At 41.0% G+C, this 14,353-nt stretch overlaps 2 protein-coding genes across 2 annotated transcripts; one reads left to right on the top strand and one right to left on the bottom strand.

Annotated features, from left to right (window-relative positions):
* The first annotated feature begins 1,924 nt into the window (after nucleotides 1-1,924).
* On the top strand, nucleotides 1,925-4,860 carry LOC135503208 (zinc finger protein 706-like). Its single transcript, XM_064796669.1, has 4 exons — nucleotides 1,925-1,985; nucleotides 2,487-2,651; nucleotides 2,923-3,019; nucleotides 3,232-4,860. The coding sequence occupies exons 2-3, from the start codon at nucleotides 2,517-2,519 to the stop codon at nucleotides 3,016-3,018; spliced, it is 231 nt and encodes a 76-aa protein (XP_064652739.1). The 5' UTR covers nucleotides 1,925-1,985; nucleotides 2,487-2,516; the 3' UTR covers nucleotide 3,019; nucleotides 3,232-4,860.
* A 642-nt stretch (nucleotides 4,861-5,502) lies between these two features.
* LOC135503262 (protein unc-45 homolog B-like) lies at nucleotides 5,503-13,449 on the bottom strand. Its single transcript, XM_064796760.1, has 18 exons — nucleotides 13,337-13,449; nucleotides 12,821-13,033; nucleotides 12,357-12,628; nucleotides 11,998-12,165; nucleotides 11,624-11,837; nucleotides 11,227-11,394; nucleotides 10,868-11,106; nucleotides 10,554-10,646; nucleotides 9,845-9,979; nucleotides 9,583-9,677; nucleotides 9,178-9,319; nucleotides 8,486-8,665; nucleotides 8,115-8,230; nucleotides 7,579-7,759; nucleotides 7,238-7,353; nucleotides 6,935-7,052; nucleotides 6,548-6,694; nucleotides 5,503-6,238 (listed from the first exon to the last, which is right to left on the bottom strand). Exons 2-18 carry the CDS (start codon nucleotides 13,017-13,019, stop codon nucleotides 5,966-5,968), a joined length of 2,856 nt encoding a protein of 951 aa, XP_064652830.1. The 5' UTR covers nucleotides 13,020-13,033; nucleotides 13,337-13,449; the 3' UTR covers nucleotides 5,503-5,965.
* Between the last annotated feature and the right edge of the window lie 904 nt (nucleotides 13,450-14,353).

A 14,353-nucleotide genomic window follows, 5' to 3' on the forward strand; every position in this document is an offset into this window, starting at 1 on the left:
AAGCAGGGCTGTGGTGCCAGGTCAAGCTCAGGTGAGCGCTGAAACAAAAGCAGTTACATGATACCCCACTGAGCCTGGGTGGAGAACTATGATAGTGACAGTTGTTGTAAAGAGAGTGGATTTGAAAAATGTCAAGTCATATTTTTACTCAAGAGACACGTCTCCTACAGGACCAGGAGTATTTATGAACAGCTGTTTTATGGAATCTTTTTGGCTCTTCATACAATTTTAACCAAATTCCTAAAATAATTGAATTGTTTTTATTGTATGATTAATGACAGAAAGGATGTAATGCTCCATGGTTAAACTTCTGTTTCATAATTCTGTATGTTCAAAATACGGTAAAACTTGCCCAAGTCTACACTTGAAATCTCTTTGAATCTTTCCTGATATGCAGTTCTTGGTATGCTCTTTCGTGCTGCCAGAAGGCATGGTTTTTGGGACATTGTGAAGAGAATGGCAAAGTGTGGTTTGGGCAAGTTGTACTATTTGAGCAATTTGATAGTGTGTTCCTGCTGTGCTATCGTGACACCAAGATCAGTTCTTATTTGTGTGTGAACTTACTGTAAGTGTCTATGACCGAGTATTACATTTGTGGTTTGAATTTCTTAGAGGCAGCAATAAATCAGAAATGTTTACCAGTTGTGTGGATGTGATGAAAATGTTCTTGTTAAATTGTCAACAAATTTAGATTGAGAAATTGATATATTAGACTTAGAGCAGTTGATTGGGTAATATTTGTGACACGACTTTTGCAGTTTTGGAGGCAAATAAAACTTGACTCTCACCCAATGTCCACACTTCTGGCTAAAAAACTGGTGACTATTTGTTGTTACACTGTTTGTTGTTGCCATGGTTATCAGGGAAACTAATGAAACCAAGATTAGACAAAGTAGGTTGTGGTGTTTGAAATACTGAACATTCGGCATTGTTGGTATTTGAGTCCAGGTCACATCATCAATTTAGAAAAGATCCTTCAAATTCCTGTATACTATAAAGACATGGTCACTTCTCTTCCTTTCCAGTCAGCATCTTGGTCGTCTTGGTTGGTTGTAGGTTACGACTCTATGATTCTATATCCCACTCGAATTATGCTGTTAGGAAAGGAATGTGTCCTCCCAACACAATCGGGGTTAATGTTCGCATCTTTGACCCTCACACAAACCCCTCAGACCTTTTGTCTCATTGGCTGAAGTTAAGGGCACCAATCAAAATGCAGAGCATCACGAGCATCCAATTTTGGGAATTACATCAACTTTGTGCCAACGATATCCAAATAACGGTGGTAATGGACACCTGTGTTTCAGCCAGTGAGAGGAGATAGGTTTATCTGACGAGGGCTGCAGAAGCGAACATTAACCCAAAATTTCCTCAGGATGTGGTTATCAGGAATCAAATGTAAATAGATGAGAATAAATTATTTGTATACAGAGATATGAAATAAAAGTCCTGGTGTGTCATATTTAAATAAGACTTTGTCTGGTTGTTAGTAAATAACTGGTTTCTTGTCTGCTCGGATGGACGATTCTGATGATGGATGTGGAATGTCGTCTGATGTCATCTCTCCTAAAGCCTTGCAGAACAAGCGCCAACTAGAAGAGCGAATTGGTTTCAAGCTGTCTTATTGGAAAGATGGATTACTTCTCTTTCCATTCAGGTTTCGTGTTGTGTCATATCCCATCTGCTTGGAAATACCAATAAGCCTGCTGAAAGCCCACTAACAACATCGAATCAATTCCGGAAGAGATTTGAGTCTGTCCCCGAGCCTTGTCCCCACTAGACCTCTAGTAGTAGCCAGGGAATAGCCAATCGAATCAGCTGTCTGGTCGGAATAACAACGAATAACAAGGTCAAGGATGTGACAACTGAGTGAAGACAGTTTAGACGTTTAGTTCTGTTTTGACCGCCAGGCGTAGCAGGAGCGCAATTGTTCTACTTCCGGTTTTGAAATACTTTGTGCGACGTGTATTTTCCCTCCAGTAAATGTAAGTTTTAGCCCATTTATGATTACATATCTCTTGATTTACTGCGTTGAGTACGTACTTCAGACAATATTTTAAAGAATACTGGTATTTTTAGTAGATTACGTGGTGTATTGAATGAAGTAAAACGACATCGAACTGAAGCACCATTTCACATGATTTTGTGTACATTTTTGTGTAACACATGTACAGTGTACACTTCACCCTATATTGTACTGTTATGTACACTGTATAGTACATGGTGTGTGCTGCACAGTGATTTGGGTTTCCTGGATTGCACCATAACTTTGTCAGTTCCGGCTCAATTGCAATTGCAATTGGCTCTCATCAGTCATACATTTCACTCTGAACAAGGGGAGAGGGGGCTGCAGCTGGGAGAGGGTGGGCCATGATGTTATGCCAAAATTACTTGGTGGTCATAGTGATACCACCACCCCCGCTGCCAGTATTACTTCTACGTTGTACACTCTTCAATGTCAATATGATTAGTTTCCTTTGTTGCAGTTCCCTGTGTAGCTATAGCAACCAGACAAAATGGCCCGCGGACATCAGAAAGTGCAGTCGCAGCAGAAGAATCTGGAAAAGCAGCAGAAATTGAAGAAAGCTCAGGGTCACGACCAGAAAAAGGCAGCAGCCGCAGCCCTTGTCCACCAGTGTACCGTGTGCAAGGTAAAACCTCTTTATTCTAATGACATAAGAAAGCATAGTCTGTTCACTAGATTCAGATTTACTACAGTTTCACAATTGCCCACAATGGCTTCTTTGGGACTGGTGACAGGTGTTGTTCTTGTTCCATCTTGCTAATTCCTGCGTGGATGATGGTGATGATGTCTTTGAACAGATCTGTATTGGGACAGATTGATCGTTACATTGATCGATAACTGAAGTAGAACCTTTTTGAGGAACACACTGTTTATTGCTTGATGTTTTTGTTTTCCAGTCAATGATGGGTGACTTGAAGACGTACAGACAACACTTTGAAAACAAACATCCTGGCAAAGCACTACCAGATGTGCTGGCTGCGGAGCAGGCGTGAGGTAAGGTTTGAATAGTCTGGAAAGTGATGGATTTCCATACTGTTTGTGATAGTATGGACTTCCATATTCAAATGTCAGTTAAAGTAAAATGACGTGCCGATGTGTCAAGTTGCAAACTCACAATATTCAGTAATTGAGCCAGATTCTTTAACCAGAAGACTACATGTACATCACTTGAACTCAGATTTAATATCCATTCACTCTCATTTCAGGGTCCAAGAGAATTATAGTACCTCAGTTCAAGTTCCATAGTGTAACATATTTTCAACAGAACTATGTAGCCCCATATCAAGAAAAGAAACAGGTGGATTTCATTGGGAGTTGTGTCTTCTGAGAGAGTGTTAGGATATAATTTGGAGGAGGTTCCCAGTGAGGTAATAAAGTTTCCCAGTGTTTTGGTAAATAGTAAAGAAGTTTCCCAGTGTAGTGAAGGAGCAGTCTTTCTCTCATTATAATAGTGGGTCTGGTTGTTCAAAACAGTGAGAGTTGCTTACTTTGAATTAGCACCATCTTGGTTTAGTTTTCTCAGTAAATAGCCCTGGAAACTGTACACTGAGGTCATGCTCATGTCAAGATAGTTAAATAAAAGCTGTTTTCAACAATCCAGATTTTGTCCCGAAGTACTTAATAGTTTCCACCAGTTTAAATGACCATTATTTCTTTGTCCCTTTGAGAGATAGTTCACGAAAACGTTCTGAAATTTCATCAATCAGTTTATAATATATATTCTCTCACGTGAATGTTTGTACATAGTCTAACTGTATATTAATGTTACCAAAAATATGTAAGCTTGTCTTCTACCAACCCTCATCTGACTACCGTTATGTAAAATTATAATATTAAGATTAAGAAATTCATGATATGCTTTATAATGCCAAGTTGATGTCTCCATAGACAGTGAAAGGTTTGAAAAAAACAGATTTGAAGAAAAGTTAATTTGTTGTGTATAAATACAAGTCTACGTCTTGATTTGAAAAGCAAGAAAGTTTCCAAAAATTGCAGTTTTACCTGGGGTGCCTGTGTGATTTCTGACTCTGATTTCCTATCTGGTTTGAAGCATTATACTTTTAGTCTTTGTGTATGTTTTCCAAGTGAAGTTCAATCAGCTGTTGATACTGTAAGACAATTGTTGTGCGTCTGAGTTGGTGCCTGATTTCAGATAACTGAGCCTGCATTTCAGAGGAAAAATGTTATGTAATTCTGTGTAGCTTAAAGGCATCACTAAAGAGATTCAATACTGTACGCCAATTCACTATCGATCTTTATATCGTCTTGTATACGGTTGACGATGGGATTTTCGAATAATTATCCGGTGGTTGGGCTTAATGCTGCCCCTGTGTGTAACTGTGAGCTTCGTGTTATTTGGTTCACATGGCAGAATGTTCACAGCTGTCATTGAAAATTTTACTCTGACCGAACGAAAAGATTCAAAAGGTTGCTGCAGCCATATGGAGTGACATGTCTTGACATCCGTCATCAAATATTTGGTTTATGAAGAATTGATGGCTGCTCACAGTTTCGATTGTTTCTATTGCCGATCATGGACTGAAATTTCATCTCTGTTAGTAATCAGTAGGCCTACTTATGTATTTATTTGGTGCCAGTCAAAAACACAGTTGTGAAGTTTGGTTTATGTTGACCCTGATGATCTGAAAGGAAGGACTCATGAACTCACTATTACTAAAATGAGATGTAACAAGCACTTTGATTGGTTTGGACAGAAACATTTGACCAGAACCGACCAATCAAGGGCTGCTTGACAGCTAGGAGTTTTCTTTGTGATGTCATTTCTTCATTCTGGTTTCATTCTTCGGGTAAATAAATTTGTGTCATAATTTTTATGTCTTTGTTTTTGTAAGTTTTTGACTGCCTCCATTTTGGAAATTCTGATCGCTTAGAATACTGCATCATCAGGATCATAACAGGATGAGATGCCCTGTTCCCAGATCAAGAAATTGGCTCCAGAGGGTTGCCTATGAGCTAATGTATCTGGGATATGCCTGATACAGCCCGTGTACCTTGCATAACATCAGGACCCTTCTGCCTTTGGCAAAGACTCTATTTGACTGCTATTCTGAACACTGGCCAATGACCCTGACTTGGCAGCTCAAAGTATGGTAGACTCCTTGAAGCAGTTCATGTACTGGAGGTATGTCATGTTCGTCGGATGATGTCAGCACCCTTCTGCCTTTGGTAAAGGTTCCTGCTCTTGAAGACAGACCGTCCAATATGACCTAGTAGGGTACTTGGGACAACATCACGACCTTTCTACCTTCTTTCTAATGTCTCAGGTAGGCCTAAGGGTTCTATCTCCATGAGTAATCTTGAAGACAGGCCCAACCTAACCATTGACACAACTCAAGTAGCACATCTTAAAGTACAATTGCCTCAGGTAAGAGTGAATGCAGAGGAAGAAGGGACAACCTGTTGTCCTCTCCAGCCATCCAAATATATTGTGAAAAAATAAAGGGAACATTGATGTTAGTAATACATAGTTCAGGTGTATTGCAATAAATAGAAAGCTGCACATGTAACAGACTTTATACAGGGACATTTCAAGCGCAGAGAAAAAACAAGTCAATACTGGTTTTTTATCATTGGATACATTGGTATACTAAGATGAAGAGAGAGTTCTAAAGATTTCATGCAGGAAAACGAGGCATAGGCCTTTAAAGGCAAAAACTCAGCTCACAACAAAAGAATACCGAGTAAGTAGCACCTTCAAGGAGCACTGCAATCAAGTTCTGAAATGGTCCAAAGCAGTAGCATTGCATGGGTTTGTGTAAGAAGTTTCTTGATTGGGTGACCTTGGCATAAGTACTTCCCGCTGCCCAATCAAAAGGCTTATTACAATCATGATTTCTCATCAGTCATGGATATGTTGTTCACTATGGCCGAGATTCACATTTTCCAAGTTCAAAACATTCAAAATCATCGTCATAGTTCTTAGCTCTTGGGCGCATCCTTATTCGGCTTCACCAGGGCCCATTCCGCAGCTTTCTCCAAAGCTTGTTGTGAATACTGCTTCGTCTTCACCCGATCAGCGTCCTCGATTCTTGAGAGTGCTAATAAGAGTTCAAAGAGGGGTGACTCCACAAGCTGTTGGGCCAATTCCTTATCAGCTGACATCATGCCCAAGAGAATGTACGTGCCACGCTCCTGGATGTCGGGGAAATCATGGACGAGAAGCATTTGGAGAAGTTCGAACCAATTGTTCACCTGCAAGAGGAAAGATGAGGCAAAAATTATGAATGTCTAACCCAAGATTTGGTCTTGTTTCTCACAATAGCACTGTTTTTCAAGTTGTTAAGCCATGCCTTACCACTCATGATCCCTCTCAGATGAGATTCTGATCATTCACTGACATTGTCTGAGGAGTCTCATAACGTAGTGGTAAACACTGCTGGCCAGCACTCTAAACAGACCCGGGAAACCAGGGTCTTATATTTTGGATACACTGTCTACACATCACATCTGTGGGAACACTGTAAGTTCATACATGTACTACCTATTTCTTAATGTACTTACCCCAATAATTTTATTGCACACCTCCCTGGACGATGAGAGTATGGCGAGAGCACCAGCCGCAGCTCGGACAAGGAGAGGGTCCTCATCACCTGCGTAGAGCAGCATCAACTTCACACGGTCATTTTCCCCCAGGAACAGCTTAGCAATCTAAAATAGGAAACATACTTTCATAGTGGATCAGAGTGGGAAGAACAAATCAAAGTTGATAAACAGACAAAGAAGTTTGGAAGGGTTAAAACCTATAAAGATAACCATTCATTTGAAAGCCCTCAATCATGGTCGATTCAACTCTGAGTCAATTAGACATTTTCAGGTATTTTTGTTGAAAAAATGACCCATGTTCTTCAAGGGTCTTAGAAAGGTCCAAGACAGACTCTTTATACTTACGTCTTCACACATGACCAGGTTACACATGCACTCTGTCGCGGCCCGTCTGATCATTTCGTGCTCCTCAAACATCCAATGCTCTATGTTCGATAGGCAATTCTCTTTCAACATCCTCTTCCTGAAATCAGAAGGTGACAACTGACTCAATTTAGACTCCGACAAACTCGTTGAAATCACCACTAACCTTTAGCGATTGGACATCACAAACGATAAAAGGTCTATCAGCGACGTTATTACTCTCCGACAATCAGTCAATCATTACTTGATGAAAGTATAGTCATGCTGGTTCCTCATTGAACTCACCTGACTGAGTCTGACATTGATGCGAGGTTCGTCAATGCCATCAGCGCCTCGAAGTTCTGTAATCCCGTGCAGTCGATATGAAGAAGCTGATTTAGAGGACGTACTACTTCCAGGCTCTGAAATAAAAGAAAATCAAATGGAATTTTGTCTATCACCAGCCATCCAAGATACCAGTTTTAACACGAGTAGAGCAAGCAACACGTTGTCACAAATCATACTTGGAGAAAAAGTTATAAATAGTAAAAATCAGTTTCCACGACTCTTCACTGGAATTATTTCAATGAGTATTCTTGATATGATAAATTTTCCTAAAAGCAGACTCTGAAGGTTTTAATACTCACCCGCTGTCCCGGGAAGGCATTGTCAGGATTTATCGTAATGGCTATCTTAGCGAGTGCTTGGGCAGCTCTCAGTTTTCCCTCAGCTGTCCCCTCCAAGGCGAGAGGGATGAGAGCTTTAGCACCACCTTGCTGGACGCATAGACCTCGGTGGGCAGGCTCGGATGTGATGGCGAGGAAAATTCTGAAAGAGGAGAACAGGAACTTGGAGTGGATGACAGAAATTATTTTCTAGTGGCAGTAACTATTAGCGCCACAGTACTATCTTTCGTGAGCAAAGTCAAAAAGAAGGCAAATCCACCCATTGGGTGATATGAATAAAGACTAGCAAATGCTTTTACTTCAATTTTGTACAGAAAGGCCTAGTGTAAATGTACATGGAGTTTTAGATAAAAGCATTTGCTAGTCTTTATTCATATCACCCATTGTCTCTTAACCAAACGTCTTTTGGTCAATTTATGAGAAAATTTCAATCAATCAGGTCATTTCACAGCCAAGTTTTTAAAACCTAGGCGACATTCTCTAGTTACATGACGTACCTTGCTAAGAGTTCCCTGCTGCTGTAGCTGTCCGTTTTTGCCAATTCATGGAGTGCACCACACACACCAGCTTTCACCAACTTTTCGACTCGTACTTTGACAAATTCTTCCTTGTCCTTGAAGAAAAAGCAGTCGTAAGTATCATTCAGTAGTGGATTCTCAAAGTTTTGGCTGGGCAATCATGAGAGAGCGTTGTCCTATTCTTTTGTGAAACATACTCAAAGATGACATTCAAATTTGAAGACACGTTCCCGCCTGTACTAATATACCAATGATGACTTTATGAAGATCTTGCCACCTTTTGAACATGAAAATACGACGTTTGTTGAAGGTCACCAAATGACTTGCAGAAACGTGGGGATTGAAAATACCTTGGGATGTTCCTCAGGGACGTGCTGCTTGGAATACTTGGCCAATTCGAGCATCTCGGGCATGATGTCGGGCTTATCGTAAGAGTTGGTCATATTCACGAACACCTGGACCGCTGGGTATAAGATGGAGCTGTCTGGCTTTTTGTCGTCATCACCGCCAAGTCGAGTGCTGTACGGTGTCTGAAACAGAGAGCGAAAATGTGAACTTTTGATTCAAAATTTGAGTTTAGAATCTCAGAGAAGCTGTCAAAGGGTCAGCATCTCTATCTCACGAGTAAGCTGTTTGACAAAGGATTGTAGCCACACATGAATGCTGCTTGCTTAGGACCCTTCGTGCCCTAGGTGGCACATGGGGCGTTCCCCAGGGTCCTCCACTCAAGTCTGTTGGCTGCTCGCTGTCTGGCTGCCTCCCACGTTAGGCCCTTCTCTTGAAGTTCCTTTGCCATGGAACGCCACCAGGTCTCTCTTGGTCTGCCTCTATTCCGTCTCCCCTGTGGTGTCCATGTGAGTGCTCTCCTTGGCAATGCGTTTGCAGTCATTCGGAGCATATGGCCCAACCATTGCCATCTTCGTTCCTTCACCAATTCTGATATGGGCTTCAGGTTAGCGTCTCTAAGTAGGTCTTCGCCACACATGACTAGGCCTGATGTTTTCCTAGCAAGACCACCTGCATAACCATGGTGTTTGTTTACCTTTGCCAAATCAATGATAGATTTCAAGGCTTTGGTGTCGTCTGCCAGCTCTTCCTTGACGTCTCCATCCAGGGTGAGATACGCGAGACCTTCTGTGGCCCACTTTCTAAGGTCAATGTCTTTCTTTGAATCGTTTAAGAATCTGAAACATAAAAGTTACTATATTATTAATCCAGAAATTAAGTGTAGCAAAATTTTGCCAGTGACAATATATTGTTATAGCGAACAAATACAACACTGTACCCAAATCAAAAGTTAAAGTTAGTTTAGATTTAGATTTAGAGTTTGATATCGACTACGGTAAAGTTTAACCCCTGCCTTTCTGGAAGCCTCTCAGTGGATCTCAGATGCGCTGTTGAATCAGCTCAATAAATGTTCACAACACCTTTGAGAGACCCGACTTACTTCCTGCATGCCTTGGCTAGTGTAAGTGTAGAACCCTCAGCGAAACTCTTCGCGCTTGCATCAGTTCCTCCGTAGGAGCCCAGTTTACACAAACCCTGAAAAGAATACACCAGGGCAATAAGTCTTACTTGTCATCTACATGTACAAAGTTTCCAAATCTCAATGCCTTCTTCGCCAAAGCATTGTTGCCTTTGCCAAAGTCTCTTCATAGCGATTTCTGTAATAAAGGTATTTTTCTCACTGAGATAGTTTTATAACTTACCACCAGGGCTCTCACTTTGACAGAGTCACTCTTGGAGTTGTAAAGTGCTTTAAGGATGGGTACAGCATCCTTGATGATCCCGCTGCATTTGTCCTTCTTGGAGGCAGACAGGACAAGGGCTTCGATGGCCACACGCTGGATGGATATAAACAGAGATTTTGTTGAAAGAACACAACTTTGTAGCAATCAAACTAGAGAGGTGTGTTAGTAACCCAAAAAGACATACATCAGTTGTGACATTGGACAAGTCACTTGATTTCAATTGACCTGCCCTTTACATTGGAAGCAATACACCAGAAGTAGAACCTTAATACATCCGTCGTACCTGGCACCAATGTCAGGACAAACTAGATCGAGTTTAGTTTGATGGGACAGGGGTGACAGTTTTTCAGTTGAAATAGCAGTTTTGCTGGACTACCTCCATAATATAACCTGGGAAGAATGCAGAAGCCTAGTACCTTCTCCTAGTAATCTCAATATAGACCCCACATTTGTTGTATGTGGGGTCTATAATCACTCTAACTCTTTGTATGATATGTAAAACCGTGATTCCTGATATCTGGCGAACTGAAGTGGGGTCTACACCATTAAAGTGAGAAACATGACTTCTCTGAAACACCACCTTTTACTACAAATCCTAAATGGCACCAAGTATTAATTGCTCACAAGAGAATGGCACAGAGGATGGAGGTCATATTCATACTCTTACCTGGTATATAAGGTTCTCTGAGTTAGCCATGGCCAGCATAATTGGCATGATACCATCTCTTGACAGGATTGCATTCCCAGCATCGAAAGGACCCTGAAAATACATTTTAAGTAATTCTAAATGGATATTTTTTGACTAGGTTGTTGACAAGAACTACTAATGTTTATCAACAACAGATTTAGATATTCCTTTTCAAGAGTTTTTAACGACCTTTAATTTCTGCTCTTAGGATGATTCTAACTCTAAAACTATTGCATGTCACATGGAAATGCCAGCTAGCATAATGTCAAGGTTCAGATACTAAGAAAACTTACCCTCAGCAAAGCACAAATTGCCTCCACTGCCTCCAACTTAGAATCCATAGAGTCATCCCCTAGCATTTCAACAAGGTGATTCTCGCACGCAGCTCGGTACTTTTCTCGTTCTTTATCTCCTGACGTATCATCGTAAACTTTTGATAAAAGTATCGAGGAATGCATCGGGGACTGTTCCGTGATTTCCAAGGTTTTGTGTTGTTTGATGGTTCCAGCGACTGTGAGGACACACTGGATGCCTTTGGAGAAATAGAAGAACATTTGGATATGAGTTAATGGAGAATCTAAAGAGGAACGTATTGCTCAGTGACACTTATTAGCACTAAGTTTTTGGGAATGCAATAAAACGATGAACTTACCTCCTTTCTCGATGAATTTGGCTGTCCAAGCCAGACCATCACTTCGCGTAACATTCTTGATCAAAATCTCCATCGAAGAATCCCGTCCAAATCCAGAAACTTTTCCATTTGGCAACATCTTTAGCAAGGCAATGAAGACCTCATCAACAAACTCCTGGATGTCATCATCTGGAAAACAAAGGTCAAGTTCAAGGGTCATACCACAGTCAGGGTCAAATATCAAGGTCAGGGCCTAATACAAAAGGTCCAAGTCAAATATGAATGGAGTAAAAATTAAGTAAAGATGAAAATGTTTATAAAACGATCCTCAACAAGGTAGTCACTGTTCCACAACTGACCGGAAACGTTTGAAACATCATTTGACACTCACCCAAGAATGAGGTCAAGCCTTACATACCCAATTTCAATGGCGGACATCTATCCTGCAAATTCTTATACTTCTTCTTATCCTCCTCGAGCTGTTTTTTCTTTTCCCGCTGGACCTCAATTCCTGTCACCGCGTTGATGATGAATTGTAGAAGATGAGCCGCGGCTGTCGAGACATCTTCATTCGGTAGACCCATCACGATGATGATATTCTTAAGAGTGAGGGTCTCGTAGATCTCCATTACCTGAAAACGGCAGATTGGTTATTCAAAGCAGTGGTTGATATCAAGATTAAATAGATAATAGTCCAATATATTCATGCTTGTTGATATGAATAGAGACCAGCTGGTTGTGAGAATATGAAGTGTGTATTTCAGTGACCTGGAGATGTTACAATCTACTCACCTTATCTTGGCGATGTTTCACTAAACATGAGAACACTCTGATGACGGCCGTCAGTAATTCAAGATCTTTGTGCGGTACGAGCGTGTTGAGTAACTTGATCCCGTTATTCTTGATAATCTCGGTGGCCCCCGCCTCATCTCGTGCTAACACGATAAGATTGTTCGCAGCCTGTTAGAAAAGAACAAGATGAAACAGTTATTAAGCATGCTAATTTGATCACAGCATGACCTATTAAGGAGATCTGGAAACAAACCTGCTTTTGGCTATAAAGTTAAGAAAAACAATCACCACTTATCAATTCCTTTCGCTGGTGTTTAATTCTATGGTAAGACTTTTGCAACCAGTTTTTGGAAACTTACAGTAATTTTCTTTTCCCTCTCCATACTCCCCGACGCATCAAACAAGATATTTATCATCTGCTGTAGTTTGCTGTCGAAGCTGTTCTGCTGGATGACCTTCTCCTGCATCAGTTTATTCAATCGCCGCAATATCGGCTGGACAGCGGTGTTTTTCGGCTCAACTTTCAAAAGGTGAACGGCATCTTTGTACGCCTCAGCCATTTTGTCCAAATTCTCGTAGGCCTGACACCTCCTGAACAGGGCCTTTGGGTCATTCGGGCAGATTTCTAAAGCTGAAAAGAGTAATTTTCTGTTGGTTACAAATTACATTCATCGTCATCATCAATATCACCAGCAGTGTAATCTGGCTCAGGTTTTTCCCCCGACCCTCCCAAATAAAGATATTATTCAAAACATTTTTAGATGAATTCTTCCTTATTAACTAATTTGTATTAAAGAAAAGACAATGATGAAACAGCTATTACCTGCTGTAGTATCTTTCAATGCCTCTTCATTCTTGTTCATTTTGAGATAACATGCCGCCCGATTCTTATAAAAGGTGGCACTACTGTTATCGCTGTCGGAGAGTTTTAGCGCTCTGGTGTAACAGGACAGCGCTTCTTCGTATCTGCCTTCCTTGAAGAACACATTCCCTTCATCTTTGATGGCATCAGCTTCAGTCATGATGATGCTTTATCCTGGAATAGCAGTATTGTTAAACTTGGTTACAATTCAGTCAGGACTAGGCCTCCACAACGAACACAGTCACAGTATCGAGTATGTCATTTGCATGAAAAAGTAAGTAGTCATTCAATGCATGCATAGATAGTGACAGTGTTAGCCACCATAAGCCTACTCAGCACTGCACTGCAATGTTCACTACACATGACAAATGCACTGCATATGTAGTGAATGTATATTTCAGAAAAGGGATTTCCCCTCAGATTTTCGTGAAAACGCTATCAAAATGAACTCAAAAGCTGGTAAAAAGTTGTGCCTACCTTCCTTCTAACAAAGAACTCGGACTCTAAGAAGTTAAAACAGGAGGGATGCTATAAATAAGTGATCTAGTACGTTCTGAAGATTATTACAGGTATCATGCCTTGTTTGGAAAACCCCCAGGTAATTTCCGGTTCCGTTCCGGGTAGGATTCCCTGAATTGTGGTTGGATGACGTCATCACACTCGTCCGCAATCGTCTGCAACTTGGTAAATTCGCTGAGCGGGAGCTTCAAAATTTCTCTTAAAAAAACTTCGATTTTACGTTTCTTTTCGCAAGTAAAGACTTTTTTGGCGGTAAGTTGATAGATAAGATATCATAGCTCAAACATACATAGATTTTGACCCGTTTCTTTCAATTTTGATTCAGTATTTCATAATTTTTGTGCAGTGGGCAAAAAATTGTCATGGCGCCCACATTTTTGACAAATCATGAAATGGGCGTTCATCTCCTCCAAAAAAAATGTCGGTTGGGAGTTCCAGCATCCCGGTCGAGTTGCCTGATTCAGAAATTTATGTTCTTTTCGTATTTCTCCGTCTGGTGAACTAGATTTTATGAATAATTTGAGCGTTTTTTCGATTGAAAAACGTGCACCAAAAAATTATAGGCGCATGGGCGAGAACGGAATACAATGTCTCCGTGGCAATGGCGCATGCCTGCTGACCATGTGCATTGTGTGTGCATTGGATTGGATCAGTGTTGAGTTCAGAAGAGGGTTTAATATCGAAAATATGAGAGGAGTTAGTGGGATTTAAAAGGGGTGCTCCTGAGTCCTATGGCTAATCATTACAAAATGAGGAAGGAGAAACTCTAAGGCCCATGCCCATGAGCATGGGAGTAAATTAGGCACTTTAAGGGACAATATAGGCAGCAGCTAGGCAGGCAAGATAAAGTTACACAAAGCCGCCAATAGGGGTCTCTCACATGTCACAGTAGGGCGAGCTACTACAGGATGCTTACAACGAGGACAGTTGGGACGATTGTTCGACAGGAAGTATGACAGTACCTGCCACATTCTT

This window comes from Lineus longissimus, chromosome 19 (genome assembly GCF_910592395.1).
Source record: "Lineus longissimus chromosome 19, tnLinLong1.2, whole genome shotgun sequence".
NCBI lineage: Eukaryota > Metazoa > Nemertea > Pilidiophora > Heteronemertea > Lineidae > Lineus > Lineus longissimus.

Bases quoted from the DNA above. Each gene is read 5' to 3' on its own strand.
- LOC135503208 (XM_064796669.1), top strand. From the start codon at position 2,517: ATGGCCCGCGGACATCAGAAAGTGCAGTCGCAGCAGAAGAATCTGGAA. The intron at 2,652-2,922 runs GTAAAACCTCTT...TTTGTTTTCCAG, and splicing joins ACCAGTGTACCGTGTGCAAG to TCAATGATGGGTGACTTGAA.
- LOC135503262 (XM_064796760.1), bottom strand. From the start codon at position 13,019: ATGACTGAAGCTGATGCCATCAAAGATGAAGGGAATGTGTTCTTCAAG. The intron at 9,678-9,844 runs GTAAGTTATAAA...TATTCTTTTCAG, and splicing joins TCAAAGTGAGAGCCCTGGTG to GGTTTGTGTAAACTGGGCTC. The intron at 9,320-9,582 runs GTAAGTCGGGTC...TTTATGTTTCAG, and splicing joins CTAGCCAAGGCATGCAGGAA to ATTCTTAAACGATTCAAAGA.